General features: G+C 37.8%; 1 protein-coding gene across 2 annotated transcripts in view; it reads left to right on the forward strand.

Annotated features, from left to right (window-relative positions):
* The window catches only part of dnah7 (dynein, axonemal, heavy chain 7), a 95463-nt gene that overhangs the window by 42133 nt on the left and 25983 nt on the right, over positions 1 to 27347 (forward strand). For both annotated transcript variants that reach the window (XM_044132517.1, XM_044132518.1), the window contains exons 34-47: positions 2737 to 2958; positions 3676 to 3873; positions 6214 to 6369; positions 6456 to 6624; positions 7551 to 7677; positions 8355 to 8574; positions 9371 to 9997; positions 10726 to 10971; positions 12324 to 12553; positions 13001 to 13331; positions 17851 to 18197; positions 19232 to 19412; positions 26153 to 26338; positions 26496 to 26659. In XM_044132517.1, the coding sequence (XP_043988452.1) occupies positions 2737 to 2958; positions 3676 to 3873; positions 6214 to 6369; positions 6456 to 6624; positions 7551 to 7677; positions 8355 to 8574; positions 9371 to 9997; positions 10726 to 10971; positions 12324 to 12553; positions 13001 to 13331; positions 17851 to 18197; positions 19232 to 19412; positions 26153 to 26338; positions 26496 to 26659 (3404 nt within the window). The remainder of the gene's footprint in view (positions 1 to 2736; positions 2959 to 3675; positions 3874 to 6213; positions 6370 to 6455; positions 6625 to 7550; positions 7678 to 8354; positions 8575 to 9370; positions 9998 to 10725; positions 10972 to 12323; positions 12554 to 13000; positions 13332 to 17850; positions 18198 to 19231; positions 19413 to 26152; positions 26339 to 26495; positions 26660 to 27347) is intronic.

A 27347-nucleotide genomic window follows, 5' to 3' on the forward strand; every position in this document is an offset into this window, starting at 1 on the left:
CTCAAACATGAATAAAATAATCAAGGCAACACTCCAGGTTAGTTTCTGATGAGAATAACTTTAAAAGCTTTTGATTTTGCACAATTATTTAAACAACAAATACGAACAGTGGAGCTGAGATTTAAACACGCTCCATGTTTACTTTTTTTTTTTACCCAAAATAACATCTAAATATTAGATTGCTTTAATTATTAAGATTTGCTCCCCCACAGAGGGAACAGAAAAATAAATTTTTCTGAGACCTGTTTTGTTGCCTCCTGCAAGGATTCTTTGAGAACGCTGCTATTATCTTCCTGTGGAAAACGCCACTGATGATGATGATGATGATAATGATGAATGCCTTTCAACCTTCTCTGCTGTTTCCCCGCCAGTCATTATCAAAGTGTTGAATTAATCAGCTTTTTAGCAGCAGGAGCCATCATGAAGCTGCTAAGCCTCATTTACAATCTCTACAGAATCCCTGCTGATTTGTGTTGTTTTAGTTTTTCTTTTTTGATTGCAACAGAGACATCCCTTTCTTCTGGATTTTGTTTCATGTCTCATGCAATAATACACACTCTGGCCAAAGCTTTTTATTTGTGCAGACTTAACTCCGACGATTAATAACAAACTTTCCTTACACAGTGAGATGTTTGACAGAATAACCTTCATTTGCAGCCACTGTACTTGTTCTGCTCATTAGGGAGACGTGTGCTGCCCTCTGTTCACAGACTGACTCGATTTCAGGTCCAAATAAAATGTTTGTGACATGCAGAAATAACATAGAACCACAGCATCTTTATAAAACATCAATAAATCACATCTTTAATTCCAGGATAAGTTCATTTTTATTTAATTTAACAGATCGGTGCGACCACAGAGACATAAGATTGGACAGAAATAACATTCACTAATTTTGAAAGGACAATATTATGCATATTATCTGTCATCTATCATCCTTTTAGCTATGATACGATGTACTACATAGCTAGTCACCAAGCAATTGATCAAGCTTGATCTCTATATATCTGGGTAGCTATTTAACTATCTAGCATCTATCAAAATAATCTAACTAGTTAGCTGGGTATCTAGCTAGCTAGAGTCAAGTTTGATACCAACTTATCTAGCTACCTACCAACTAATCTACCAATCTAACTAGCTAGCAGTCGAGTTACCTAACATTATAGGTGCTTATTTAATTTAACAAAATTATTATAACTGCAAGTAGAATAAATACTTTTATTGTTGAGATATGTAGTTAAATTGTTTTTAGTAAAAAAAAAAAAAAAGTATTTTAAGTAACAATACATTTGGGGGAAAGTATTTCCTCTTTAGAGCGGGGAACATTGGTCCTTAAGGTGTGGAGCCTCAAACACGGAGTGTTGCTAAAACTGTTAGAGTCTGAAGGATCGCTTCAGTTACAACGTGCTGCCATCAGTTTTTTAAAGAACCCATAAATTCAGACGCTTTATTTTGACGTAGAAACCCAAAGGAATGGTCTGAGAGGTCAGGTCAGGTCATGACACTGACGTTCCTCACAGATATGAGCTTTAATGGTCCAGCCGGCTGCTACACCGAGTTTCTGTGTTGAATCACCTGAATAGTTTCAAATAATCTCACACCAGATGAAATCTGGAACCACTGAATCACACAGCCTTTTGTCTTTAATCATAACTGATCTGTGTTCCTGTAATTCTCCAAAGCATTTTATTGAAACCTCAAAAAACTTAACAACTATAAATGGAGGCAGCTAACCTGCTGTTCCAGCTGTAAATGGCGGCTCTAAGAGGATTTAACCACTGAAGGCGTTGGTGCTCCACGGTGATTAAAACGCCTTTATAAGAATAAATCCTGTTTGGTTTAACCTCCCACTCAGGTGTAGCTGCAGCAGCAGGAAAGAGTTTAAAATGGGAAAATACCCCATCACCCTGTCTGATGCAACCACGAGTCAGAGGCGCTGCAGACAGAAAGAAAGAGGAGGAAGTTTGTTCCAAAAAAACAGCTAAGATTGAAATCTGAAATCTTCTAGACTTGCTAGAAAAACTCAGAGATCTGTGGGTTAATTTTAGAAATTTTGAAGTTTAAAAATGTTAAAAATTTCTAGAAAGAATCAGAAAAAACAAGAACGTTTCTACGTTTGAAAAAACAAGTCAAAAATGTTCTAAAAGAACCTCAGAAATTTCCTAAAGTCAAATTCTCTGAAATTTTCTAGGGTTTTTTTTTCTTAAAAATGTCTATCATTATTCTCAAAGTTTCCGAGGTTTTTTTGTTCAAATTATCAATGAAATTTCCTTGTTTTTTTTTTTGTTTGTTTTTCTTTTTTTTAGAAAATTTCTTAGATCTAAAAGTTTCTGAGTTTTTTTCTAGCAATTTTTTAAAGTTTTGAAATTCAGAATAAATTTTTTCTTTTATATAAAATTCTTTGAATAATCTCCAAATTTCAGAATTTTTTTGGAGCAAATTAGCTTCATTTGTCATTTTTTCGTCTATAATGTTTAACGCCGTCGTATGAAACAGGGTGATGGACTGTTTTCCATTTTAAACTGTTTCTTACTGCTGCAACTAAACCGAAGTAGGAATTTTTTAAAATTAATTTCAACATTTTTGAGTTTTTTTCAAGCTAATTTTAGACATTTTAAATTTAGAAATTTTCTGGACTCTTTCAGAGAAACTTTATGAGATTTTTCTGTCAAAAACATTGATATTCAGTTATAACCTCAAAAAGAAATCAGTGTCAGATTCTGTTCTTGTTCGAAGGGCATCTTTGTGTTCTGCCTGGTGTGGTCGGTCGGCGCCACCTGCGACGATTTGGGTCGAGAGAAGTTCGACTCCGTGGTGAGAGAGATCCTGACCGGACCTTTGAGCAAAGAGACGATGAACCTTCATGGCATTCTGGGAGAAGTCGAAATGCCGCCGAAACAGCTGACGGTTCCTTTACCCTCCGACGGGACGGTCTACCAGTACCGCTTCATCAAAGAGGTACGACCGTAAAGCGACGTGTGATTGGATGATCCCCAGTCAGCACCTGATATTTAGTTTTGAAGAGACTCAATCTTTTCTTAACATTTGATATTAAAGGCTCCTGTTTCGGCTCAGTTAAAATTGTTTTTAACTTATTTTAAGATCAAATGTTTACGTACCAAATACCAGTAAATTGCTAGAGACACATAAGAAGATCAGTGTGTGATCAAATATCAAATCAAATCTATTTTTTTTAGTTTATGCTGCGGCTCGTTTTTTATGGAAATTACCTCAAAATAGAGTCACATATTTTTTCACACTAATGCGTAATTGTGAGCTTTTTAACTATTTATTCCTCAAAAATAGTTAAAAGTATTGGGTTAAAGTGATGCTAACTTCCACTTAGATTTAATCTCAGAATTTAATTTAAAAGTCAGAATTCTGATGGTTTTTTTGTTGTTTTTTGAAAGAAATTCTGACTTTAAGATCAGCAAATTGATGTCAAAATTCAAGTTTTGTTTTCAGTGTCTCCAATCCTCTTCCGTTCTAGTCTGACAGAAATTGTTCACTTTACAGACGATACAAAACTAAAAACTAATCCGTTTCAGCAAACATCCAGTTTATAATGTGATTAAATCCCCAGATCGGTGTGTTTCTCTTCTCGCTAACTGTCTCCATGTTTAACGCAGAGCAGAGTGATCCTAAATCTGAGCCGCCTAACTTCTGGTTCCTCAGGGCCCGGGCCGGTGGGAGCTTTGGACGGACGAGCTAAAGGCCGCGCCCGCCATCAGCAGAGACATGGAGTTCAACGAGATCATCGTGCCGACGGAGAACACCGTGCGCTACATGGCGCTCATGCAGCTCCTCGTTACTCACCAGAAGCCGACCATCTTCATCGGCCCCACCGGCACCGGGAAGAGCGCCTACATCACTGTGAGTCCAAACGGTGGATTTTAAAGCACGAAGGTGCAGCCAAAATGGCCGACCTTCTAAAGCGCTCTAGAAAAACAAAATATTACCAAGTGTTTTCGGTTTAGTTTCTAGTGCAGGGGTGGACAGTCCTGGTTCTGGAGGGCCGGAGTCCTGCAGCTCTTAGAGGCTCCCTGGTCCAACAACCTGAGTCCAACAGCAGGTTCTCCGGAGAACCAGTCGGGTTCTCCAGAGAACCTGCTAATGACCTCATTATTGGACTCAGGCGTGTTGAAGTAGCGATACATCTAAAGGTTGCAGGAGACCGGCCCTAGAGGGCCCTCCGGCCCAAAGAGGGCCCATGCGGCCCTCTGGGCCTGGAGTTGTCCACTCCTGTTCTAGTGCAAATAGCTTAATACACTTGAAATAAGAAAAAAATAACTTATAGGGAGCATATCAGCAAAATAAAAGCTTGTTTTAATTAAATAATTACTTAATATTGATAAAAAAAGTACCAGTTATATTGACAGGTTATTTCACTTGCAACTTTTTCATCAATATTTAAGAAATATTGACTTAAAAAACTAATATTTCTTGCTGAAAAGTTACACCTGTTTTAGTTTTGTCTTATTTCAAGTGTACTGAGATATTTGCTCAAGAAAAAGTAGACAAAAATAGTGGGTAATATTTTGGTTTTTGCAGCGCTTGTATGCTCTGAATCTTTGGGACATACACTCCTGAAAAGATTAGCAGCTGTCTTAATTTTTTGAGATTAACATTTCTCTCTACACAATATAGTTGTCAAGCTCATTTTCAGTTTGGGCCATATAAAAAATCATATGTCCTCAAAGGCTGGTTGTGCCAGAATGTAGCTCTTAAACTGTTGTAAAATTAATAAGTAGCCATCTCTCAATTTTTTGAGTGGTCCTTAAAGTTAAATGATATTGAATAAATAGACATATGAACTCAACAACAAAGATATTTATTGTTTTAAATCTGTTGTCCATGTTATTCAACTATCAGATTGATGCAAAGTGCTTTTATGTTCAGCTTTCAACCCCTGACCGTTCATGGCTCAAGCTAGTTGCTACATGTTTAGCATCGTTATTTTAGCCTTGAAAAGCTTCGCTGAGAAGCTAACTGCTTTTAGCACATCTTGAACACAACATTTGTCTTTACTAGCGTCCCGTCTGATTGTTTTTGAAGCAAAAAAATTAACCCCCCGGGCCGAGAGAAGCGGATTGATTGGCCATTAATGCGAACGAAGCTTGTGCGTCAGTTTTAGGGGTGTACCGGAAACACAAACAAAGGTTCCGGCTTTTGTATATAAAATACAAATAATGTAATTAATTATGTTAAGATTTATGTAACTAATTAGTTAATTGACATTGGTGCCTCGTTGACACACCAGTGTAATCCAGAGTAGTGAACTGTCTGGATTAGAGGTGCTAAAACTGATTAGCAGCTCCTGGCTGCTACTTTCTCTCTTAGATTCTGTGACAGAGTTAACAGAGTTTCTTGAACGAACACAGAGTATTTCTCAGTGGATCGTTCTGTATTTGGATAGAGGACTCGCTTCCTGCCCTTGTAGCTTCATCCATTAGTTTGCTCAAACTTCGGGCTGGCGAGTAAACGGAGCTCATCTCAGCAGGGAGCCCGCCGCCCGGCCCTGATCGCCCCGCCTGCCTGCATGGCGGAGCGCCTCCATCCCACGCCGCAGGCAGCAGACCGCGACTGAATCCCAAACATGGCAGACGTGATAGAGGAGGAAAGCATGAGAAAACAAACAACACGATGCCCTACCTGCTACCTGCACACGGCGCTGCTTCACTTCCTCTGCTCTGGTCCAGAATCAGACTGGGACCAGTTGGGTTGCATCTTCTCATCGCCTCAGTCACATCGCTTCTGTAACTATGATGCTCTGATCACCCGATATGGCATTTTAGCAATCGATTATTCTGACAATTTATAGATTAATTGGATAAAAATTAACACATTCTTCAGATTTTTCATTTAATTACTTAAGCCTATTTTAAACAACAGTAGAAATATATTAAAAATACAAATAAACCAGTTAAAGACTAACACATTCAACTAACGATTATTATAGTAATTGATTTTTTAAATCGATTACTCTTACAATTAATTAATTAGTCAAATAAAACAAATTACCACATACTGCATAAAAATAAAATAAACAAATAATTAAATTCACTTTTTTTCCACTTTAAATCAGAAACTATATTTATTGCTAAATTAGTCTAATTTCTTACGTTCTCTCACGAGGAGAGATCATACTGTTTATGTTCCCTCCACTGGACCATCTAAAATCTGACATTTCCACTTCCTGTTTGTGTTCTGAAGGACTTCCTGTTGACTAGGCTGCAGAAGGATGTGTACAGCCCGTTATTCATCAGCTTCTCAGCCCAGACCACCGCGGCCCAGACTCAAAACCTCATCATATCCAAGCTCGATAAGCGGCGGAAAGGCACATACGGGCCTCCGATGGGGAAGAAGATGGTACGGCTCGTGTCTCTGTCAACACTTTAAATGCTAAACCACCAGCCAGTCGTCGTGTGTGACCTCATCGGCTGGGTTCGTCTCAGGTGGTGTTCGTAGACGACGTCAACATGCCAGCCAGGGAGGTTTACGGCGCTCAGCCTCCTGTGGAGCTGCTGCGCCAGTGGCTGGACCACTGGAACTGGTACGACCTGAAGGACTGCTCCATGATCCGCCTGTTGGACATTCAGATCATGTGTGCCATGGGGCCACCAGGTGAGCAGCAGCCCTGTCACAGGAAGCAGTTCATCCTCTTCCTCCGCATCTACTGGCAGTTGAAGGAGACCTGCTGTGCAAAAATTCACATTTTGGAGGTTTTTGTTCTTCCATGTTTGTTTCTACTGCTTCTAAAAACTCGCAGAGTTTTTTTGGTGTCTGGAAAATGAGCCATTTCTAAAGCCACCCTATTATTAAGTCACATTCCACCGTTACCCAGCAACCCCCGCTGCGTTCTGCCGGTTACCTAGCAACTCAAGCTGAATTCCAGCATGTTTAGTCAGCTGTACAATGGCTTCTGGATAAGACAAGACTTTTGTTGTTCACTTACCATCCAGAAACCACTTGCTGCATTCGTGTTGGTTGTGCAGGAGGCTCCACTTCTGCTTTTCAAAGATATACTGTTGTACAATTGTGGCTCTGTTGGCAGCCATTTTCTTATGTGAGTGTAAACATTGACTTTAGGGATGTGGCCAGCAGCAGCTTCTTTGGATTTAAAGTGACAAGATGCCCAGCAAAACATTGATAACCCAAAACTTTTACTCAAATTAGAGCAGCATCACTTCGATATATTTTTAATCAACTAAAAGTAAAAAGTATCCATCCCAGAAATGTCTCAAGCAAAAGTAAAAAATTATTTGGTAAGAAGGTATTTGAAATACTGAGTAACTGATCAAAACATCAATCATTGAATATTTAAAGATTCCATCACCAGGCGGACAAAAATATAAATATAAAGTTAAAGTTTAAAGATGTTTTTCTGGTAAAATTATGTTTTTGTTCTCCTAATATAGAGTCTGTATTCTTTTAATTAAACAAATAATTGTGTAGCCTGGTTCTAATTAACACTACAAAATGAAATAAAAAACATGTAACTCATATTTTTAGAGGAGAAAAACCAAACGATTAAATTGTTTGTTTTTCAGGCGGTGGAAGGAATCCTGTCACTCCTCGTTTCCTCCGCCATTTTAACGTGGCAACCATCAACGAATTCGATGAGAAGACAATGTTCACCATCTTCTCCAGGATCACAGATTGGCATTTCACCATAAGGTAACAACAGGTTTTGGAAACAAGGATCTGAAAAGTGTGGTGTGCATTTTCAACAATATTTAAACTTTAAAAAAAAATACTTTTACATCTTAAAACATTGTAAAACTCTTTTGAACAAAGTTATTGAAAAACTCAAAATGGAGGGCCTAAAGAGACAAATGCACTGCAAAAACACAAAATCTTACCAAGTATTTTTGTTCATTTTCTACTGCAAATATCTTCACTTGAAATAAGACACACGAGACTTACAGGAAACATTTCAGTAAGATTCATGAGCTTTTCTAAGTCAATAATTCCTTAATATTGATGAAGACATACCAGTTCAATTCGCAGTTTATTTCACATATAATATGGAAGAAAATTCTTGTCATAAGTAAAACAGTTTGCTGGTTGAACCGTTTTTTTTTTCCATCACTATTCAAGGATCATTGACATAAAGCAAGCTGAAAAGTTACATGTAAGTTAGTTTTGTTTTATTTCAAGTGTACAAAGATATTTTCATTAGAAACTGGACAAAAATACTTGATAAGATGCTTATGGCGTCTATAATTGGACTGAAATCTCTCAGTTCATTCATTCATTCATTCATTCATTAAAATGAAAAGTTCAGACAAGATTTTAATCCCATACTTGAGCAGAGGTTTCCTGTCTAAGTTCTGACCCGTTTTTACCTCCAGGTTTCCCTTCCCGAGTTACATCGCGTCTCTGACCTCTGACATCGTCAACAGCACTCTGTCCGTGTACCGGGAAGCGACCAAGAACCTGCTGCCAACACCAGCCAAGTCCCACTACCTGTTCAACCTGCGCGACGTTTCCCGGGTCATCCAGGGCATCTGCTTGTCCCGGCCCGAATCCGCAGAGGAGCCGTCTGTCATCAAACGGCTCTGGGTCCACGAGGTAACAGAGGAGAACAGTCCATCAGGCCATGACCCGAACCTTCAGAGTCACACAGACCCGTTCAGGCCGCTTTAATCAAACTCCAGTCCGTTTCTCTGGAAAGTCCGGTTCATAATCTACCAATGGAACCAGAACTTTTTAATCAATATGAAATAATTATTTACCCAAAACATGCTGAAAACATTCTGGTAATTCAGTTTGAGATATTTGTGCTAAACTAAACCAAAAATACTTGGTAGAATTTTGTGTTTTTGCAGTGTAGGGAACCCTTCCTTATTCCCTCACTACAAAATTACAAAATTTTAAAAAATATTTTTGTCTAGTATCTAGTGCAAATATCTTAGACAAAATTGACTGACTGGTAACTTTTCAGCAGGACACAGGAGCTTGTTTTAGGTAAATAATGCTGGAATATAGATACAAATTATTAGTTTCACTGGCAGATTATTTCACTTGTAACATGGAGAAAAATAAAGTAAATAATCTGCCAGTGGAACCAGTACTGGTACTTTTTCATCAATATAAAATAGTTATTGACTTAAAACAAACTTATATCTTTCTAAATAATGTTTGTCTTATTTCAAGTGTACTAAGACATTTGCTCTGGAAACTAGACGTAAATCTTTGGTAAAATGTTGACTTTTTGCAGTGTAGGCAGAAATTTCCTCATGTTTGTAATGAAGAGCAGCTCTCTGATGATCTTTGATAAAATGTGATGTTTGTTGCTGGTTTTCTGTTTGAGCTGCCTTGTTGCTGAAGAGTTCTGCTATAATACAGTTCTGCTGGGCCCGGTCAGGTTCTGAGGGTGTACTGCGACCGGCTGGTGCAGGACTTGGACCGCTCCTGGCTCGTCAGCCACCTGCAGGTGGTGTTCGCGGAGCAGATGAAGGAGGACTTCCACCAGCTGTTCCAGCACCTGGACCAGGACCGGGACGGCGTGGTGACGGAGGACGACCTGCGCAGCCTCATGTTCTGCGACTTCCACGACCCGAAGGGCGACGACCAGAACTACCGCGAGGTGCCGGACCTGGAGCAGCTGCGCCTGGTGGTGGAGGCGCACCTGGACGAGTACAACAACATCAGCAAGGCGCCCATGAACCTGGTGCTGTTCCGCTTCGCCATCGAGCACGTCTGCCGCATCTCGCGCATCATCAAGCAGCCGAGCGGCCACGCGCTGCTGGTGGGCGTCGGCGGCAGCGGGCGCCAGTCGCTCACCCGGCTGGCCGCCTACATGGCCGACTCGGAGCTCTTCCAGGTGGAAATCAGCAAGACGTACGGCAGCAACGAGTGGCACGAAGACCTGAAGATGGTGATGAGGAAGTCGACGCAGGGCGAGGCGCACGGCGTCTTCCTCTTCACCGACACGCAGATCAAGAAGGAATCCTTCCTGGAGGACATCGGCAACCTGCTGAACACCGGAGAGGTGAGACCAGCAGAGAGCTGTTAAAAACTAACAGCAATGTTTTAGTTTATTTAGTCATAAAGTTAAAAAACAACTAAATGATGTTATTCATTTTTAAATGTCACAGTTTCAAACTACATATTTAATTCACAAGTTAAATATTTACTTGGGAAGCAAAATATTTGGCTACACAACTAAATGTTTAGATCTGAGCTGATATTTTGTTACAATTTATATATTTAGTTTTTAAAGTAAATGTGTAGTTCCAAACTAAATATTTATTTTCTAAGATAAACATTTAATTTCCAAAATAAATGTTTGGAAATTAGACATTTAGTTTAATTTCCAAATAGCTAGCTAGCAAGCTAAATAGATTGATAGATTGATAGCTAAATATTTATTTGGGAATTTAATGTTTAGCTTGTATATATTTAGTTCCCTAGTAAATATTTACTTTATAAGATAAAACATTTAATTTCCAAATTAAAGGTTTAGCTGGGACATAAATAGTTTGCCAGCTAAATATTTAGATTATTAGCTAAATATGGTAAAAAATATATATAGTTTTGAAAAATGAACACCCTTTTTTGTCTTACGATTATCTAAATAAACAAAAATATTGATCTTAATTTTTTATGGAGTGACTTTACAAATAACACCCATCAAAATAGGAGCAGAAGAGTTGAAAGTCGTTGGATTAATTTTAAAATGACTAAAACTTCGGCTGACATGTTGATGTTTTTTTCCAGGTTCCCAACCTGTTCGCTGTGGACGAGAAGCAGGAAATCTGTGAGAAGATGCGGGTTCTGGACCGGCAGCGCGATCGCGACAAGCAGACGGACGGCTCGCCGCTCGCCCTGTTCAACATGTTCCTGGAGCGCTGCCGCACACAGCTGCACGTGGTGCTGGCCATGAGTCCCATCGGCGACGCCTTCAGGGACCGCTTACGCCGATTCCCCGCCCTCATTAACTGCTGCACCATTAACTGGTTCCAGGTGGGCCGACTAACCCGATTTCATGACTTTGGTACCAGAACTTTCTGAGCTTGGATCGGGGGTCTGACGGATTTTCAATGTTTAGGTGCAGTGGGATCTATTGAGTTTGCAGGTCTGAAGTTTTGTAGTGCAGCAGATTGTTGAATCTTTCATATGTAGAATACAAGAACCTACAACATGTAGGTTCTTGTATTCTACATGTAGAATTTGTAGAAAAATTCAAGATGGCGGCCATTTTTCAAACCACCAAGATGGTCATCAACGAAGATTTTTTTTCACTTAATTTGCCAATTTTTATTGGCATTTGGTGTCAAATCCAACATACTTGGACCATTAAAAATCATATTTACTGATACTCTTTTGATTTTTCAAGATGGCCTCCATGGTTGTTATGGAAATGTATTTTTCCTTGAAATCATCAATTAAAGGAATTTGTTTGGAGACAAATCACAGCTACATATTTTGAATGATAGATATCATTTAAATTTTTTTGATATTGTGCCTCTGTTTTCTTTTTCACCATGGCTGCCATTTTTATACTGGAGATTATATGATGTTTCCAAAGCTAACCAAACAATTCCACTAATTCGGTAAATAAGAATCTTAACTCCGCTAACACTAAACCATTTAATAATTTAAAAATTAGCAGGAGCTAATAAGAACCATCAACATTTTTCAAAATGGCCGCCATGGTAGTAATGGAGAATAAATGTTTACACTAAAATCAACGGTAGTGTTTGGCAGTGTTGAGAACAGCTAACCAAAAAGTTCCACTAATTCGCTGAACAAGAATCTTTTTTTATATATATATATATTCGCTGAACAAGAATCTTAAATCTTAGCACAGATAGCGCTAAACTGCTCAGCAAACACAAAATTAGTAGAAGCTAATGCTAACCATTAAGATGGCTGCCTCTCTGCCTGTATCACACATCTTCATCTCATTCCAGTTGACGACAGCTGTAAGACTCACAAACAGCAAAATTTGTGAGATGGCGGCCATCTTTAAAGATGGCTGTCATCCTGAAATTCACGTGCCTGATGGGAAACATGAAAACCAACCTGATTGGTGATCGTACACATTTTCATGTTTGTATCGACATTTTAAATATTTTTGCAGTGATATTCTGTATTATTGGGATGATGAGCTTTAAAACTGTGTAGCTTGGCTGAAACATTTCCTAACAGAACATTTGACAATCCAGGGATATTTTTAATACTTTTACTAGTCTGGTGGAGCCCAACTTTAATATTCTTATAGGATGTTCTTCCATTTTGAACATTTCAATCATACCTGGTCTAAAAAACAACTTTTCTTGACGATAAACTGGACACATTTCTGCGTCCATCAGCCGTGGCCTGAAGACGCCCTGCAAGCCGTGGCCGATCGCTTCCTGGAGGACGTTGAGATGACGGATCAGTACCGCCAGGGCTGCATCCAAATGTGCAAGAGGTTCCACACGTCCACTATGGAGCTGTCGGCTCGCTTTCTGGACGAGCTGCAGCGCCACAACTACGTCACACCGACGTCCTACCTGGAGCTCATTTCCACTTTCAAAAACCTGCTGAGGACGAAAAGAACGTGAGACAATCGAATCGTCAATGTTAGCATTACAGCAGTGGTGGGCACCGCTAACAAGAAAAAGTTAGCAGAAGCTAACACTAAGGCATTAGTCAAAGATTAGTTGCATTATGCTAAAGCGCTACGCCAGTATTATATTTAGTGGAAGCTCATGCTAAAGAATCTGTGCTAAATGTTTTCAAAGTTAGCAAAAATGCTAAAGTGCTACATCAACATGGTATTTAGACTAAGCTATTGCTAAAGAACGTGAAAAAGAAAACAGTTGATTGCTAAAACTTCAATACTGTTGTTAAACTTTAGTAAAAGTGGTATAGCGCTAAAATGCTAACTTAGCTATACTATTAGCATATTAGCAGAAATGTGCCCACCACTGACTTTAAGCGATTAGGCAACATTTCATCTCAATCCATCTGGACATCAGCAATATTTTCTTGCCTCTCTGTCCAGCGAGGTGATGCAGCTAAAGTATCGCTACAAAGTTGGTCTGGAAAAGCTGCAGTCAGCCGCAGACCAGGTGGCCACCATGCAGGTGGAGCTGGAGGCGCTGCAGCCGCAGCTGCTGGTGGCCAGCAAACAGGTGGACGAGATGATGGTGGTGATCGAGCACGAATCCAAGGAGGTGGCCGCCACGGAGAAGGTGGTGAAGGAGGACGAGGCGGTGTCCAACGAGCAGGCCATGGCCGCCAAGGCCATAAAGGATGAATGCGACGCCGACCTGGCCGAAGCCACGCCCATCCTGCAGTCGGCTCTGGACGCGCTGAACACGCTCACCCCGCAGGTAGGAGGCGCCAAAAGAAACCCTACTTCTGTTTAAATCGCAAAATTCAATGGATTTTATATGATAATATGTTTTTTTTTTTATTGAAAATGACAATAAAAACCAAAACAAGAATACATATAAGTACACAAACAACAACGTTTGCAAAGATAACCCACAAGTTACGCAACAGCACCATGCAGCATGTTTGATATGCTGCATATCAAAGACAAATTCAATCAGTGAATTTGTGTTTATTTCTTAAATACCACAAATTAGCCTAGGTCTTTCTCACGGAGACTTAGTTACATCTTCTATCACTGAAAATTAAAGGCAATTAATTACTAAGGTCATAAATCACTCCAGTGATTACATTTTGACATAAGGGTGTCTATATAGTCTCTATTGTTCACTTGTGTATGTTGTAGAAGCCTGATCCTAACACTGTGAAGCATTATATTTAGCATCTGGGTTAAGGTGTAGATGAAGTTTAGACTGAGGTTAGCAGTAGTTTTGTGTTCTGGTGATGTCAAGGTCTGGGGTTTTCTAATGCTGCGTTCACAACAAGCGTGTTACTCACATCAAAAACGTGTCCGAGGCTTCAGGTGTGACGCGTGTCCGCTTTGCTCCGTTCTCACCAAACAGGTTTTGAGCTTCAGGTGCGTCAGGTTTACAGTCACAGTCCCTGTGGAGGCGCGTGGCGGGCCGCCGCGCAGCGTTTCGAGAGTTTGACACGTCAAGAGCATCCAGGGCAAAACACCGACTGCAGCTGACGCCCTCGACGCGCTTCCACAAAGTCTGAATGAACAGCAGAGTCTGCATTCAAAGTGAACACGAGTCGAACTTGAAGCATCGGACGTGTTTTTGATGCGCGTGTGAACGCATCGTAGAATTCAGGCGCTTGACATTTTGCTCCACACCAGGGGCGGTTCTAGGATCTGACCTTTAGGGCTGCTGTGTGTTTTGTTAAAGTAGATCGTTGTGGCCGCTCCGATCTAAATCAGGGGTTTTTCCCCACTGGGATGTTAACGCAGCCTGTTGAATGTGACAGGTAGCCAATCAGAAAGCCGGATTCTCCTCCTGCTTTCTGAGGGGAAATTACAGAGGGGAATCCCAAACAGCTGACACGGAGCAACCCGAAGTCCAGCGGACATTGGAGATAATATGTGGAAACAACATTAATGTTTATAAAACATTTGGTGCAAAGAATATAGAAATGAGGAGGGGAGGAGTTGGAGCGAAATTGTTACCAGTTGATGAACCCGGTAACTTTTCAGCTGTTCTTCGTTAACGTGATTTAAATAGATTATAATGATTTTCATTCAGTCAGGACGTTACGCTGACATTAGAGCCACATGCACTGCAGATAGATTGTAGTAAAGCATTGATTAATGCCTGGTTTTAAAATTAGTTAACTGGACTTGTAGCCATTATGTTGTGCCTACTGTTGGACACCACACGGCCCAATGGAACCGTTATACCTAGGATTTCTGTCGGCTAATGTGTGATCTCTCAGGTTTTGAAAATGGGCCGACAATCGACCGACAGCTCTAAGATGGTGTAGTGTGAACTGGACATTACACTAAAGATATGAGGAAGGGAGGGTCAGTGGAGAGCAGCGGAGTTGAACCTTTTTTCATTTAGCGTCATCAACAGAAAGAGAAAAAGGCTGGAAGAGACGATAACGCCGATAATTAAAATGACGTAGATAGTTTTAATTTATCGTACGATTAATTGATTTATCATTTATTGCAACAGGCCTAATTATTTCCTTTATAACAAAACATTTTTCCTATATTTTAAGTGAAATAATCAGCCAGTGAAACTACTAATTTTTACCTGTATTCAAGCATTATTTACCTATTACAAACTCCTACTTATAGGTAAAAAATTACTAATAACTCAGTTTTGCCTTATTTCAAATGTATGAAGATATTTGCACTACAAACTAGACAAAAATATTTGGCAAAATATGTAACTTATGTTTCTGCAGTGAGAAGCAAAGGAAGGGTTTCCTACACTGCAAAAACATAAAATCTTACCAAGTATTTTTGGTTAAGTTTAGTACAAATATCTCAGCACAATTGAAGTAAGAGAAAACCAATTAATAACTTTAATAATTCTTTAATATTCATGGGAAAGACGTCTTGTTACACAGTAACTGAAATAATTTACCGGTGGAGCTCGAACTGTTTTATCAATATTAAGGATTATTAACTTAAAACAAGCTGTTAAATTTTACCGAAAAATTATAACAGCTTGTTTAAGTCAATAATTTCTCAATATTGATGAAAAAGTTCTAGTTCCATTGGCAGATTAATTTATTTAAAGGAAAAATGTCTTGTTAGAAGTTAAATAATTTAATACTGATACTAATTATTAATTTAAATAAACTCCTAAATCTTAATGAAATGTTTCTTGTAAGTTATTTTCATCTTGTTTTAAGTGTAGTAAGAAAAATAATAATTAAAAATACAAGGAAAATGTGTTTTTGCAGTGCAGGGGCGGTTCTAGGATCTGACCTTTAGGGCTGCCGATCCCCCAGCAGGGCTAAAACCCATGAAAAGATATTTGGTGCAGTTTTCTAAATCTGTTTATTTACAAACATTCACAAACCAAATTAAGAGACATGTTGTCAGTAATTCATAGAATAAACAATGTTCATTTTACTCAAACATATAAAGAGTAAAATCAGAGAAACTTTACATTTTTCCCAGAGGTGATTAAACTCAGTTTTTATGTTTCCAAGAGGCCGTTTGTTGGCCAAAGTTCACCCTCTGCTGCAGAGCAGTTCAAAAAATCCACAGTGGCACCCAGTACCTCAGCGTCCCAGATTCGTACATATTGATCAAAACATGTCCAACTCTTCTGATCAATGTCGGTTTTGGGATTTCTTCAGGGCTCTTATCAGGGGTTTCATCCTGATAAGAGCCCTGAAGAGACGCCTTGTCAGGGGTTTTATCAGGGCTCTTTTTTCTGGGCCGGACATCCTTGTTTTCTTTTGCCATTCTGACATTAATACTCTGAAGCTTCACATTCAAAGCACCGATCTCTTCCTGCAGCTCTTCATGGTCTGCTTTTAGCTCATTAAGTTCTTTGGACTTGTCAGTACATGAGTTCTCTACATTTTCTCTTTCGGTGTTTCGTTTTTGCTGAAGGACCACCTTTAGCTGTGCTATGACATCGCCATCACATTTTAACCAATCACATTTTAACCAATCAGCTGGTCCACTTGTTTCTTCGAAGTTCATCTTAAGGGACCTTAACAGATTTTTATTATATTCATGTTGTCTTTCCAGAATCTCCTTTTTCTTCTGCCAGGTTCTTGCAGTTTCAATTCGTCTGTTGTTGAGGCGCTGGAATTTTATCCTCAAGCTTTTGACAGACTCCTGCAGCTGTTCATTTTCACTGTCCAGCTGCTGGCGGTACTTTTCTAAAGCGTCAAGATCAGCTGAAAATAAATACTGTCCCTTCATTCTGCTTTCTTTGTCGGTGAGATCTAAAACTGCAAATGAATTTCTCTGTGGAATCTGGGAATACAAAGACAGTCACCAGTGATGTCACAGACAGGATGAGTGACATCACTGTTTGACATCAAAGCCACAAGAAGTCTGTTGGGTGTGAGGGAGGGGGGCTGTGGGGAGGATGGGTTTTTTTAAACTTTATCCACAGATACACTGTAAAACAACAGAGTGAAACATTTATTATGCCTCAAGAAAAAAAATACTGATGAATACGGATAAACAAATTCAAGGAAAAGAAAAACTTCAGGGGCTTCGGTTCATTCAAAGCAATACAGATTTCAATTATTTTAACAGCTGTTTTATGCCTTTGATAGTCCGGATATAAAACTTAACTTCATTGTAAAATGCAGCAAGGCATGGCTTCCCCTGCCTGGAACAATGAACATGATATTTAGTGACAATAAAGGATTTATGAGAAACTCTGAATTGTTGAGCTTTTAGTGAGAATCTTCCCATAAATTGAGCTTCTATGTTGTTGTGGATAAAGTCACAAAGCATCAACAAAGGGACAGCGCCAAAACAAGTGGACAACAGTTTAAGGAGATGAATCACAAAACGTACAATTTACATCAAATTCTTTCTTGAATATGGAATTAATAGAAACTATGATAGACCCACTTCATGAACTGTGAACTGAAATAATAAAACCCGACTCATAACGTCCACTTTTCCACAGAAAACATTCATTCTTGTAAAAAGGCCAACAGCCACATAACCTTCAGATAAAAATAAGGTTAAATCCTCCTGTGGGACTAATAATTATTTGTATCAATTGTAAGAATTATTAACTTGAAACAAACTCAAATTTCCTCCTAAAAATTTCGATTTGTCTTACAAATGTACTAAAACATTTGCACCAGAAACAAGACCAAAATCTTTTGTTGTTTTTGCAGTGTAACATAAGAGTCAGTCTTGATTTAGCTGCTATATTTGTTCAAAGATGAGTTTGAATTCCCACTCCTTTGATCCGGTTCAATTTTTTCCATCTTCTCTGATTTGTGTGCTGAAATGTGCAGGACATCTCGCTGGTGAAGTCCATGAAGAACCCGCCTGCAGGGGTGAAGCTGGTGATGGAGGCCATCTGCATCCTGAAGGGCGTGAAGCCGGACCGAATCCCGGACCCGGGCGGCTCTCTGAAGAAGGTGGAGGACTACTGGGGTCCGGCCAAGAAGCTGCTGGGAGACATGCGCTTCCTGCAGAGTCTGCATGAGTACAACAAGGACAACATCCCTCTCAACCTGATCACCGTCATCCGCCAGAAGTACATCACCAACCCGGACTTTGTGCCGGAGAAGATCAGAACGGCGTCCACAGCGGCGGAGGGAATGTGTAAGTGGGTCTGTGCCATGGACAAGTACGACAAGTAAGAGTTTCCCTTCAGCTCCTTTCTTACACTTTGTCTCAGTCACATTTACTGAATCTCATCCGTATTTATAAACACCTATTTTTACCCATAGTTTTTACGGTGTATATTTCCTGTTTTGCTTGGATTTTATGGAGCTAAATTGTGGCCATAAAGTTTGTTCTAAATTTTTACCAACATTTGCCTTTATTTTTGTAGTATTTATTTCCATCGTAGCTTAAATTCTATGGAGCTAAACTGAAAAATAAACTTGAATCTTAAAGGGAGTTTTACTTTTTTTGGTCGTTTTTTTTTTTTCCATCTTAAAATGTATTTATTTATTTTTCAGTATCAAAAATCTTTTCTTGTCAGTTTCATTTTTTTCAGGTATAAATTGTTTTTAAAACATTTGCTCCAACTTTTTTTTTTTACTAAAAAACCCTTCAACCTTCATATTAGTTTTTAGCTTTGTCAGTTTAAAATTATATAATAAAAATAATAATTTGTATAATTAAAAATATAATTCCAGAGTTTTAAATTTGTGGTCGCAATTTATAGAACTAAATTGGGGCCATAACGTTTGGTACAAATTGTTTCTGTTTTATTGAAACTAAAACAAAACCTTGATTCTGAAAAGTATTTTTGAAAATTTTTTATTTGTTTCAAACTCATTTTCTAGTTTCTAAATTATTTTTCAGTTTCAAATCTTTTCCTTTCAGTTTTAATTTCTTTTTATTTTTCATAATTTATGGAGCTGAATTGGGGCCAAAAGATTTGCTCCAATTTTTTATATATTAGTAAAAAAAAATTCAATATGAAAAGTAATTTTGACCTTTTTTCTGTTTATTTTATTCTGTAGATTATTTTATTTTCCAGTTTGAGAACTTTTTTTAGCTTCAGAGCTTTTCTTTAGTTTAAAATTTCAATTTCAGTTTCAAATTTATTTGTCAATTTTACATTTTTTTTTTTTCAGTTTCTAAAAAAATGTTTTGGAGCAATTTGGCTCCATACAATTCTGTGTAAATTGTTTTTTCGTCTTGTGAATATGCATACAGAGTGGCCAAGGTGGTTGCGCCAAAGAAAGCCAAACTTGCAGAAGCTGAAGGAGAGCTGAAGATCGCCATGGACGCTCTGCACATCAAGCAGGCGGCGCTCAAAGAAGTCCAGGATAAACTGGCGAAGCTGGAAGAGACGCTGGAGGCAAACAAGAACAAGAAAGCTGATCTGGAGTTCCAGGTCTGTAACAACTCCTACTGTAAAGTGTGAAGCTAACAGCACTGAGCACTTTGAGCTGCATAGATTTTGGGAATCGTATGGAGCTACATTGGGGAAAAACCTAATAGGCACCCTGTCAAAATTTAATCGGGGAGTGATTGATGAGTGATTAATGACCCTAATTAATTGCTATTAATTTCCGTCATATGATCCACCCCTCCCCCTATCCGGTCACATGATTCCCCCCCCAGGATGTCTCATGACCTTAGCATGCTTAACATGTGTGACACTATATTCCCGGTAATTTTAATTCAACCAATAGAAATAGAGACAGGCTCTGAGTTTTATGAGTAATACAATTAAAATATAAAAAAACAATAAGTGTTAAATAATCAAGAATAATATACAATATGGTATATTTAAATAGATTTGGATGTTGTAATTACGTCCGGTTTTAAACAGAGTCAAGAAGACTCTCATGACCTCTGGTCAGCATGCGTGACATGTGTGGTTCTCTATATTTCTGATCATTTCTATTGGGTCTATAATTTTAAACATAAAAAAATAATAATTTCCCATGTTGCAGTAACTCTTGGAGTGTGGTTGTGCAATGTAAAAAACTTTCAACTTTAAGATACGTTTGAAAGATACATATGAGTATCCTCACCTAGGCCTGTTTAGTCCCTGTCGGATATTCTTCAGAAATAACTTTACAGATTGGAAACTTTTACTGACATGTATCACACTACCAAGTGTTATCCCCACATTGGCCAATGGAAACATAAAGTGTTTCATAAGGTCAACTCTTCAAAATAGCAGGAGGCTGCATATTTAACCATTATGCACATTGATTTTGAAAATCATTAGAATATAAACTCTTTACTCAAATCTTCATTGTGGTAAGATTATTTGAGTGTTTCTTATATTGATGAAAACTCTCCCTTATGTATGGCTGGTTAGCTCAACTGTTTAGAGTCTCTTACTAAGAACACAAAGGTCATGGGTTCAATCCCCACAATTGCCACGTGAAACATAAAGTTAAAATATGATAAAATATTGCTGGAAAATACACCTTTAATTATGTTGAATTTGAAAAGCATGACAGCAATTCTTCAAATCTTCATTGTGGTAAGATCATGTACGGTTTTCTTATATTGACGAAGAAGAAGCTCATGCGTGTGGCTGGTTAGCTCAATTGGTTGGAGCGTGTTACTCATAATTCCAAGGTCATGGGTTCAAGCCCCACACTGGCCAATGGGAACATGAAGTATTTCTTTAAGTCAACTCTTCAAAATAGAATTAGGTTTTAAATTAAACCATAATTCACGTTGATTTTGAAAAACTTTATAATTTCACTACTTTGTCAAGATCATGTAAGTTTTTCTAACATTGATGAAAACTCAACATTATGTGTGACTGGTTAGCACAACCCGTCAGAGTATGGTACCTATACTGCCAAGGTGATGGGTTAAATCCCCCCACTGGCCAACTGAAATATAAAGTTTTTATAATATCAACTCTTCAAAATAGCAGGAGGCTGTATTTTTAACCATTATGCACATTGATTTTGAAAATCATTAAAATATGAACTTTTTACGCAAATGTTCATTGTGGTAAGATTATCTGAGTGTTTCTTATATCGATGAAAACTCTCCATTATGTGTGGCTGATTAGCTCAACTGGTTAGAGCCTCTTACTAAGAACGCCAAGGTCATGGTTTCAATCCCCATACTTGCCAGTTGAAAAGAAGTTTTTCAAAAGATCAACTCTTCAAAATAGCAGGAGACTTTAAATGAAACTGTTATTCATGTTTATTTTGAAAAACCTTACAGTTTCCCTGCTTTTGTCAAGATTATGTAAGTTTTTCGAACATTAATGAAAACTCCCCATTATGTGAGGCTGGTTAGCTCAGCTGGTAAGAGTAGGTCACTTATAATGCCAGGGTCATGGGTTAAATCCCCACATTGGCCAATGGAAACATAAAGTGTTTCATAAAGTCAACACTTCAATATAGCACGAGGCTTTAAATTAAACCATAGTTCATGTTGATTTTGAAAAACTTTACAATTTCCCTGCGTTTGTCAAGATAATGTAAGTTTTTCGAACATTAATGAAAACTCCCCATTATGTGAGGCTGGTTAGCTCAGCTGGTAAGAGTAGGGTACTTCTAAAACCAAGGTCATGGGTTCAATCCTCCCACTGGCCAACTGAAATATATAGTTTTTATAAAATCAACTCTTCAATATAGCAGGAGGCTGTATTTTTAACCATTAAGCACATTGATTTTGAAAAACATTAGAATATGAAATCTTTACTCAAATCTTCATTGTGGTAAGATCATGTAAGTTTTCTTATAATCATGGAAACTAAACATTATGAGTTACCATCTATTTAGGGAATCTCTGTCCAGCTGATAGCTCAGCTGGACAGGTGTGGTGTTAATATAACTGAGGTAGGTGGTTCAATCCCCGTACTGGTCAATGTACATTTAAAGTCTTTCAGACAAACAACACTTCAAAATGAAAAAGGGTGTAAAACAAAATCAAAACTTCAAAATGAAAAAGGGTGTAAAACAAAATCAAAACTTCAAAATGAAAAAGGGTGTAAAACAAAATCAATACTTCAAAATAAAAAGGTGGAAAATAAAATCAATACTTCAAAATAAAAATGGGTGTAAATTAAAATCAACACTTAAAAATAAAATATTGCTGGAAAATACACCTTTAATTATGTTGAATTTGAAAAGCATGACAGCATTTCTTCAAATCTTCATTGTGGTAAGATCATGTACGGTTTTCTTATATTGATGAAGGAGAAGATCGTGTGTGTGGCTGGTTAGCTCAATTGGTTGGAGCGTGTTACTCATTATTCCAAGGTCATGGGTTCAAGCCCCACACTGGCTAATGGGAACATGAAGTATTTCTTAAAGTCAACTCTTCAAAATAGCATTAGGTTTTAAATTAAACCATAATTCACGTTGATTTTGAAAAACTTTATAATTTCAACACTTTTGTCAAGATCATGTAAGTTTTTCTAACATTGATGAAAACTCAACATTATGTGTGACTGGTTAGCACAACCCGTCAGAGTATGGTACCTATACTGCCAAGGTGATGGGTTAAATCCCCCCACTGGCCAACTGAAATATAAAGTTTTTATAAAATCAACTCTTCAAAATAGCAGGAGGCTGTATTTTTAACCATTATGTATATTGATTTTGAAAAACAGTAGAGTATGAACTCTTTACTCAAATCTTCATTGTGGTAAGATTATTTAAGTGTTTCTTATATCGATGAAAACTCTCCATTATGTGTGGCTGGTTAGCTCAAGTGGTTAGAGCCTCTTACTAAGAACGCCAAGGTCATGGGTTCAATCCCCATACTTGCCAGTTGAAAAGAAGTTTTTCAAAAGATCAACTCTTCAAAATAGCAGGAGGCTGCATATTTAACCATTATGCACATTGATTTTGAAAATCATTAGAATATAAACTCTTTACTCAAATCTTCACTGTGGTAAGATTATTTGAGTGTTTCTTATATTGATGAAAACTCTCCATCATGTATGGCTGGTTAGCTCAACTGTTTAGAGTCTCTTACTAAGAACACCAAGGTCATGGGTTCGATCCCCAAAATTGCAAGGTGAAACATAAAGTTAAAATATTGCTGGAAAATACACCTTTAATTATGTTGAATTTGAAAAGCATGACAGCAATTCTTCAAATCTTCATTGTGGTAAGATCATGTACGGTTTTCTTATATTGACGAAGAAGAAGATTGCGCGTGTGGCTGGTTAGCTCAATTGGTTGGAGCGTGTTACTCATAATTCCAAGGTCATGTGTTCAAGCCCCACACTGGCCAATGGGAACATGAAGTATTTCTTTAAGTCAACTCTTCAAAATAGAATTAGGTTTTAAATTAAACCATAATTCACGTTGATTTTGAAAAACTTTATAATTTCAACACTTTTGTCAAGATCATGTAAGTTTTTCTAACATTGATGAAAACTCAACATTATGTGTGACTGGTTAGCACAACCCGTCAGAGTATGGTACCTATACTGCCAAGGTGATGGGTTAAATCCCCCCACTGGCCAACTGAAATGTAAAGTTTTTATAAAATCAACTCTTCAAAATAGCAGGAGGCTGTATTTTTAACCATTATGCACATTGATTTTGAAAATCATTAAAATATGAACTTTTTACGCAAATGTTCATTGTGGTAAGATTATCTAAGTGTTTCTTATATCGATGAAAACTCTCCATTATGTGTGGCTGGTTAGCTCAACTGGTTAGAGCCTCTTACTAAGAACGCCAAGGTCATGGGTTCAATCCCCATACTTGCCAGTTGAAAAGAAGTTTTTCAAAAGATCAACTCTTCAAAATAGCAGGAGACTTTAAATGAAACTGCTATTCATGTTTATTTTGAAAAACCTTACAGTTTCCCTGCTTTTGTCAAGATTATGTAAGTTTTTCGAACATTAATGAAAACTCCCCATTATGTGAGGCTGATTAGCTCAGCTGGTAAGAGTAGGTCACTTATAATGCCAGGGTCATGGGTTAAATCCCCACATTGGCCAATGGAAACATAAAGTGTTTCATAAAGTCAACTCTTCAATATAGCAGGAGGCTGTATTTTTAACCATTAAGCACAATGATTTTGAAAAACATTAGAATATGAAATCTTTACTCAAATCTTCATTGTGGTAAGATCATGTAAGTTTTCTTATAATCATGGAAACTAAACATTATGAGTTACCATCTATTTAGGGAATCTCTGTCCAGCTGATAGCTCAGCTGGACAGGTGTGGTGTTAATATAACTGAGGTAGTTGGTTCAATCCCCATACTGGTCAATGGACATTTAAAGTCTTTCAGACAAACAACACTTCAAAATGAAAAAGGGTGTAAAACAAAATCAAAACTTCAAAATGTAAAAGGGTGTAAAACAAAATCAAAACTTCAAAATGTAAAAGGGTGTAAAACAAAATCAATACTTCAAAATAAAAATGGGTGTAAATTAAAATCAATACTTCAAAATAAAAATGGGTGTAAATTAAAATCAACACTTAAAAATAAAATATTGCTGGAAAATACACCTTTAATTATGTTGAATTTGAAAAGCATGACAGAATTTCTTCAAATCTTCATTGTGGTAAGATCATCTACGGTTTTCTTATATTGACGAAGTAAGAAGATCATGCGTGTGGCTGGTTAGCTCAATTGGTTAGAGCCTCTTACTAAGAATGCCAAGGTCATGGGTTCCCCATACTCGCCAGTTGAAACAAAGTTTTTCATAAGGTCAACTCTTCAAAATAGCAGGAGACTTTAAATTAAACTGTTATTCATGTTTGTTTGGAAAAACTTTTGAATTTCCCTGCTTTTGTCAAGATTATGCAAGTTTTTCAAACATTGATGAAAACTGCCCATAATTTGTGGCTGGTTAGCTCAGCTGGTAAGAGTAGGTACTTATAATGCCAGGGTCATGGGTTAAATCCTCCAACTGAAATATAAAGTTTTTATAAAATCAACTCTTCAAAATAGCAGGAGGCTGTATTTTTAACCATTATGTATATTGATTTTGAAAAACAGTAGAGTATGAACTCTTTACGCAAATCTTCATTGTGGTAAGATTATTTAAGTGTTTCTTATATCGATGAAAACTCTCCATTATGTGTATCTGATTAGCTCAACTGGTTAGAGCCTCTTACTAAGAACGCCAAGGTCATGGGTTCAATCCCCATACTCGCCAGTTGAAACAAAGTTTTTCAAAAGATCAACTCTTCAAAATAGCAGGAGACTTTAAATGAAACATTTATTCATGTTTATTTTGAAAAACCTTACAGTTTCCCTGCTTTTGTCAAGATTATGTAAGTTTTTCGAACATTAATGAAAACTCCCCATTATGTGAGGCTGATTAGCTCAGCTGCTAAGAGTAGGTCACTTATAATGCCAGGGTCATGGGTTAAATCCCCACATTGGCTAATGGAAACATAAAGTGTTTCATAAAGTCAACACTTCAATATAGCACAAGGTTTTAAATTAAACCATAATTCATGATGATTTTGAAATGAAAACTCAACATTATGTATGGCTGGTTAGCTCAACTGCTTAGAGCCTCTTGCTAAGAATGCCAAGGTCATGGGTTCCATCCCCACACTGGCCAATTGAAACATAAAGTCTTCAGGAAATCAATTCTACAAAATAGTAGAAGGATGTATATTAAACCATTATGCACATTGATTTTGAGAAATAATAGAATATGAGCTGTTTACGCAAATCTTCACTGTGGTAACATCATTTAAGTTTTCTTAAATCCATGTAAGCATTCTGAGGGGGAGGGGACATCATGTGTTCAGAATTCATATCACTGGAATTTAACAGGAATTAATTAGGGTCATTAATCACTCATCAATCATCCCCCGATTAAATTTTGACTGAAGGGTGCCTATTAGGTGTTTTTTGGGGTAATAAACGTTGCTCAAAAAATTTGATTTTGAAGCTAAAAAGTAATTTTGAGACTGAAAAAATGGAAAATTAAAGAAAAGATTTTGTAGCGGAAAAATAATTTTTAAACTAAAAAAACTATTCAAAATGAAACAAAGAAAAAAATGGAACTGAAAATAAAAATTCTTCCAATTCAGGTCTGCTTGTTTTTGCTTCAAAAAATGTTTTTGTGCTCAAACTTTATGGAATTGTGCTGAGAGTTTTGTCCTTGCTGCAATAAATGTTTCCAAACTTTGACTTTGTGTTGGTTTTGCCTGCAGGTGGATCTGTGCAGTAAGAAACTGGAGCGAGCCGAGCAGCTGATTGGAGGCCTGGGCGGAGAAAAAACCCGTTGGAGTGAAATGGCCTTTAATCTGGGCCTGCTCTACAACAATCTAACTGGGGACATGCTAATCTCATCAGGCATCGTGGCTTACCTGGGAGCCTTCACCTCCAAATACAGACAGGTGGAGGCAGCCAAGATGTCCGCCTGCTGCAGCTAACTCTACTTTTGAGCTTAAAGTTCTTCTGTATGCTAAATGCTAGCATAGCATTCTGTGTCCAACTGAAATCTTTGATGTTTTTATGTGTGTTTTTTACTGATTATTGAAACGTTTCCTCCAGGATCAAATAGAGCAGTGGCTGGAAATGTGTAAGGTCATGGAGATCCCGTGTTCCTCCAACATGTCGCTCACCAGCTCTCTGGGCGACCCGGTAAAGATCCAGGCGTGGAACATCGCCGGCCTGCCGTCAGACAGCTTCTCCATAGAAAACGGCATCATAATATCGTGAGTTCAGGACACAAAGACATTCCCACCTCTAGTCTCATTATTTCAACACACTGAACACACAAATTACTGGGATTTTATGTCATACATCAGCCACCAGAGGGCGATATAGAGGCCCGCAGAAAGCTGGAAGATGAGAATTTTAAAAAATTCTTGTAAATAAAAATTATTACAAAATCTAAAATATAATTTCCAATGATTAATTGAAATATTATTTGGAATGCTCATCTTCCTGCTTAAATTAAATTTCCACCAAAATGAAACCAAGGAAATGAAAGAGTTGTTAAAATTGGACATTTGCTAGAAAAAAACTAAGAATTTTGTTTGGTTTTTTTCAAGCAAATAAAGTGAAATAAAAACAAGGAAGATGTAAATACTCAGCTCCTTCAGACTTGGTGAATCAAAACATGTATCTTCGTCGCTCCTGGCTTGTGTTAAAGCTGCAGCAGCACAGAGACGAAGTCTTTTCTGCTGGACGTCTGCTGTTTGCTGCTGTTAGCAAACTGTGAGAGAAGCTTCAATTCTGGAAAAAAAAGCAACACAGATATTTTTTTCTGTGTTGATAAGAGGCTGGAGGAAAAACACACCAGGTTGTATCTTAGCAATATCCAAGTTTGATAACAGAGGCGGAGAAACAAATGTGACAAAAAACAACTGATAAACCTGAAATGCAATACAAATCTGTGGA

This window comes from Gambusia affinis, linkage group LG11 (assembly GCF_019740435.1).
Source record: "Gambusia affinis linkage group LG11, SWU_Gaff_1.0, whole genome shotgun sequence".
NCBI classification, from domain to species: domain Eukaryota; kingdom Metazoa; phylum Chordata; class Actinopteri; order Cyprinodontiformes; family Poeciliidae; genus Gambusia; species Gambusia affinis.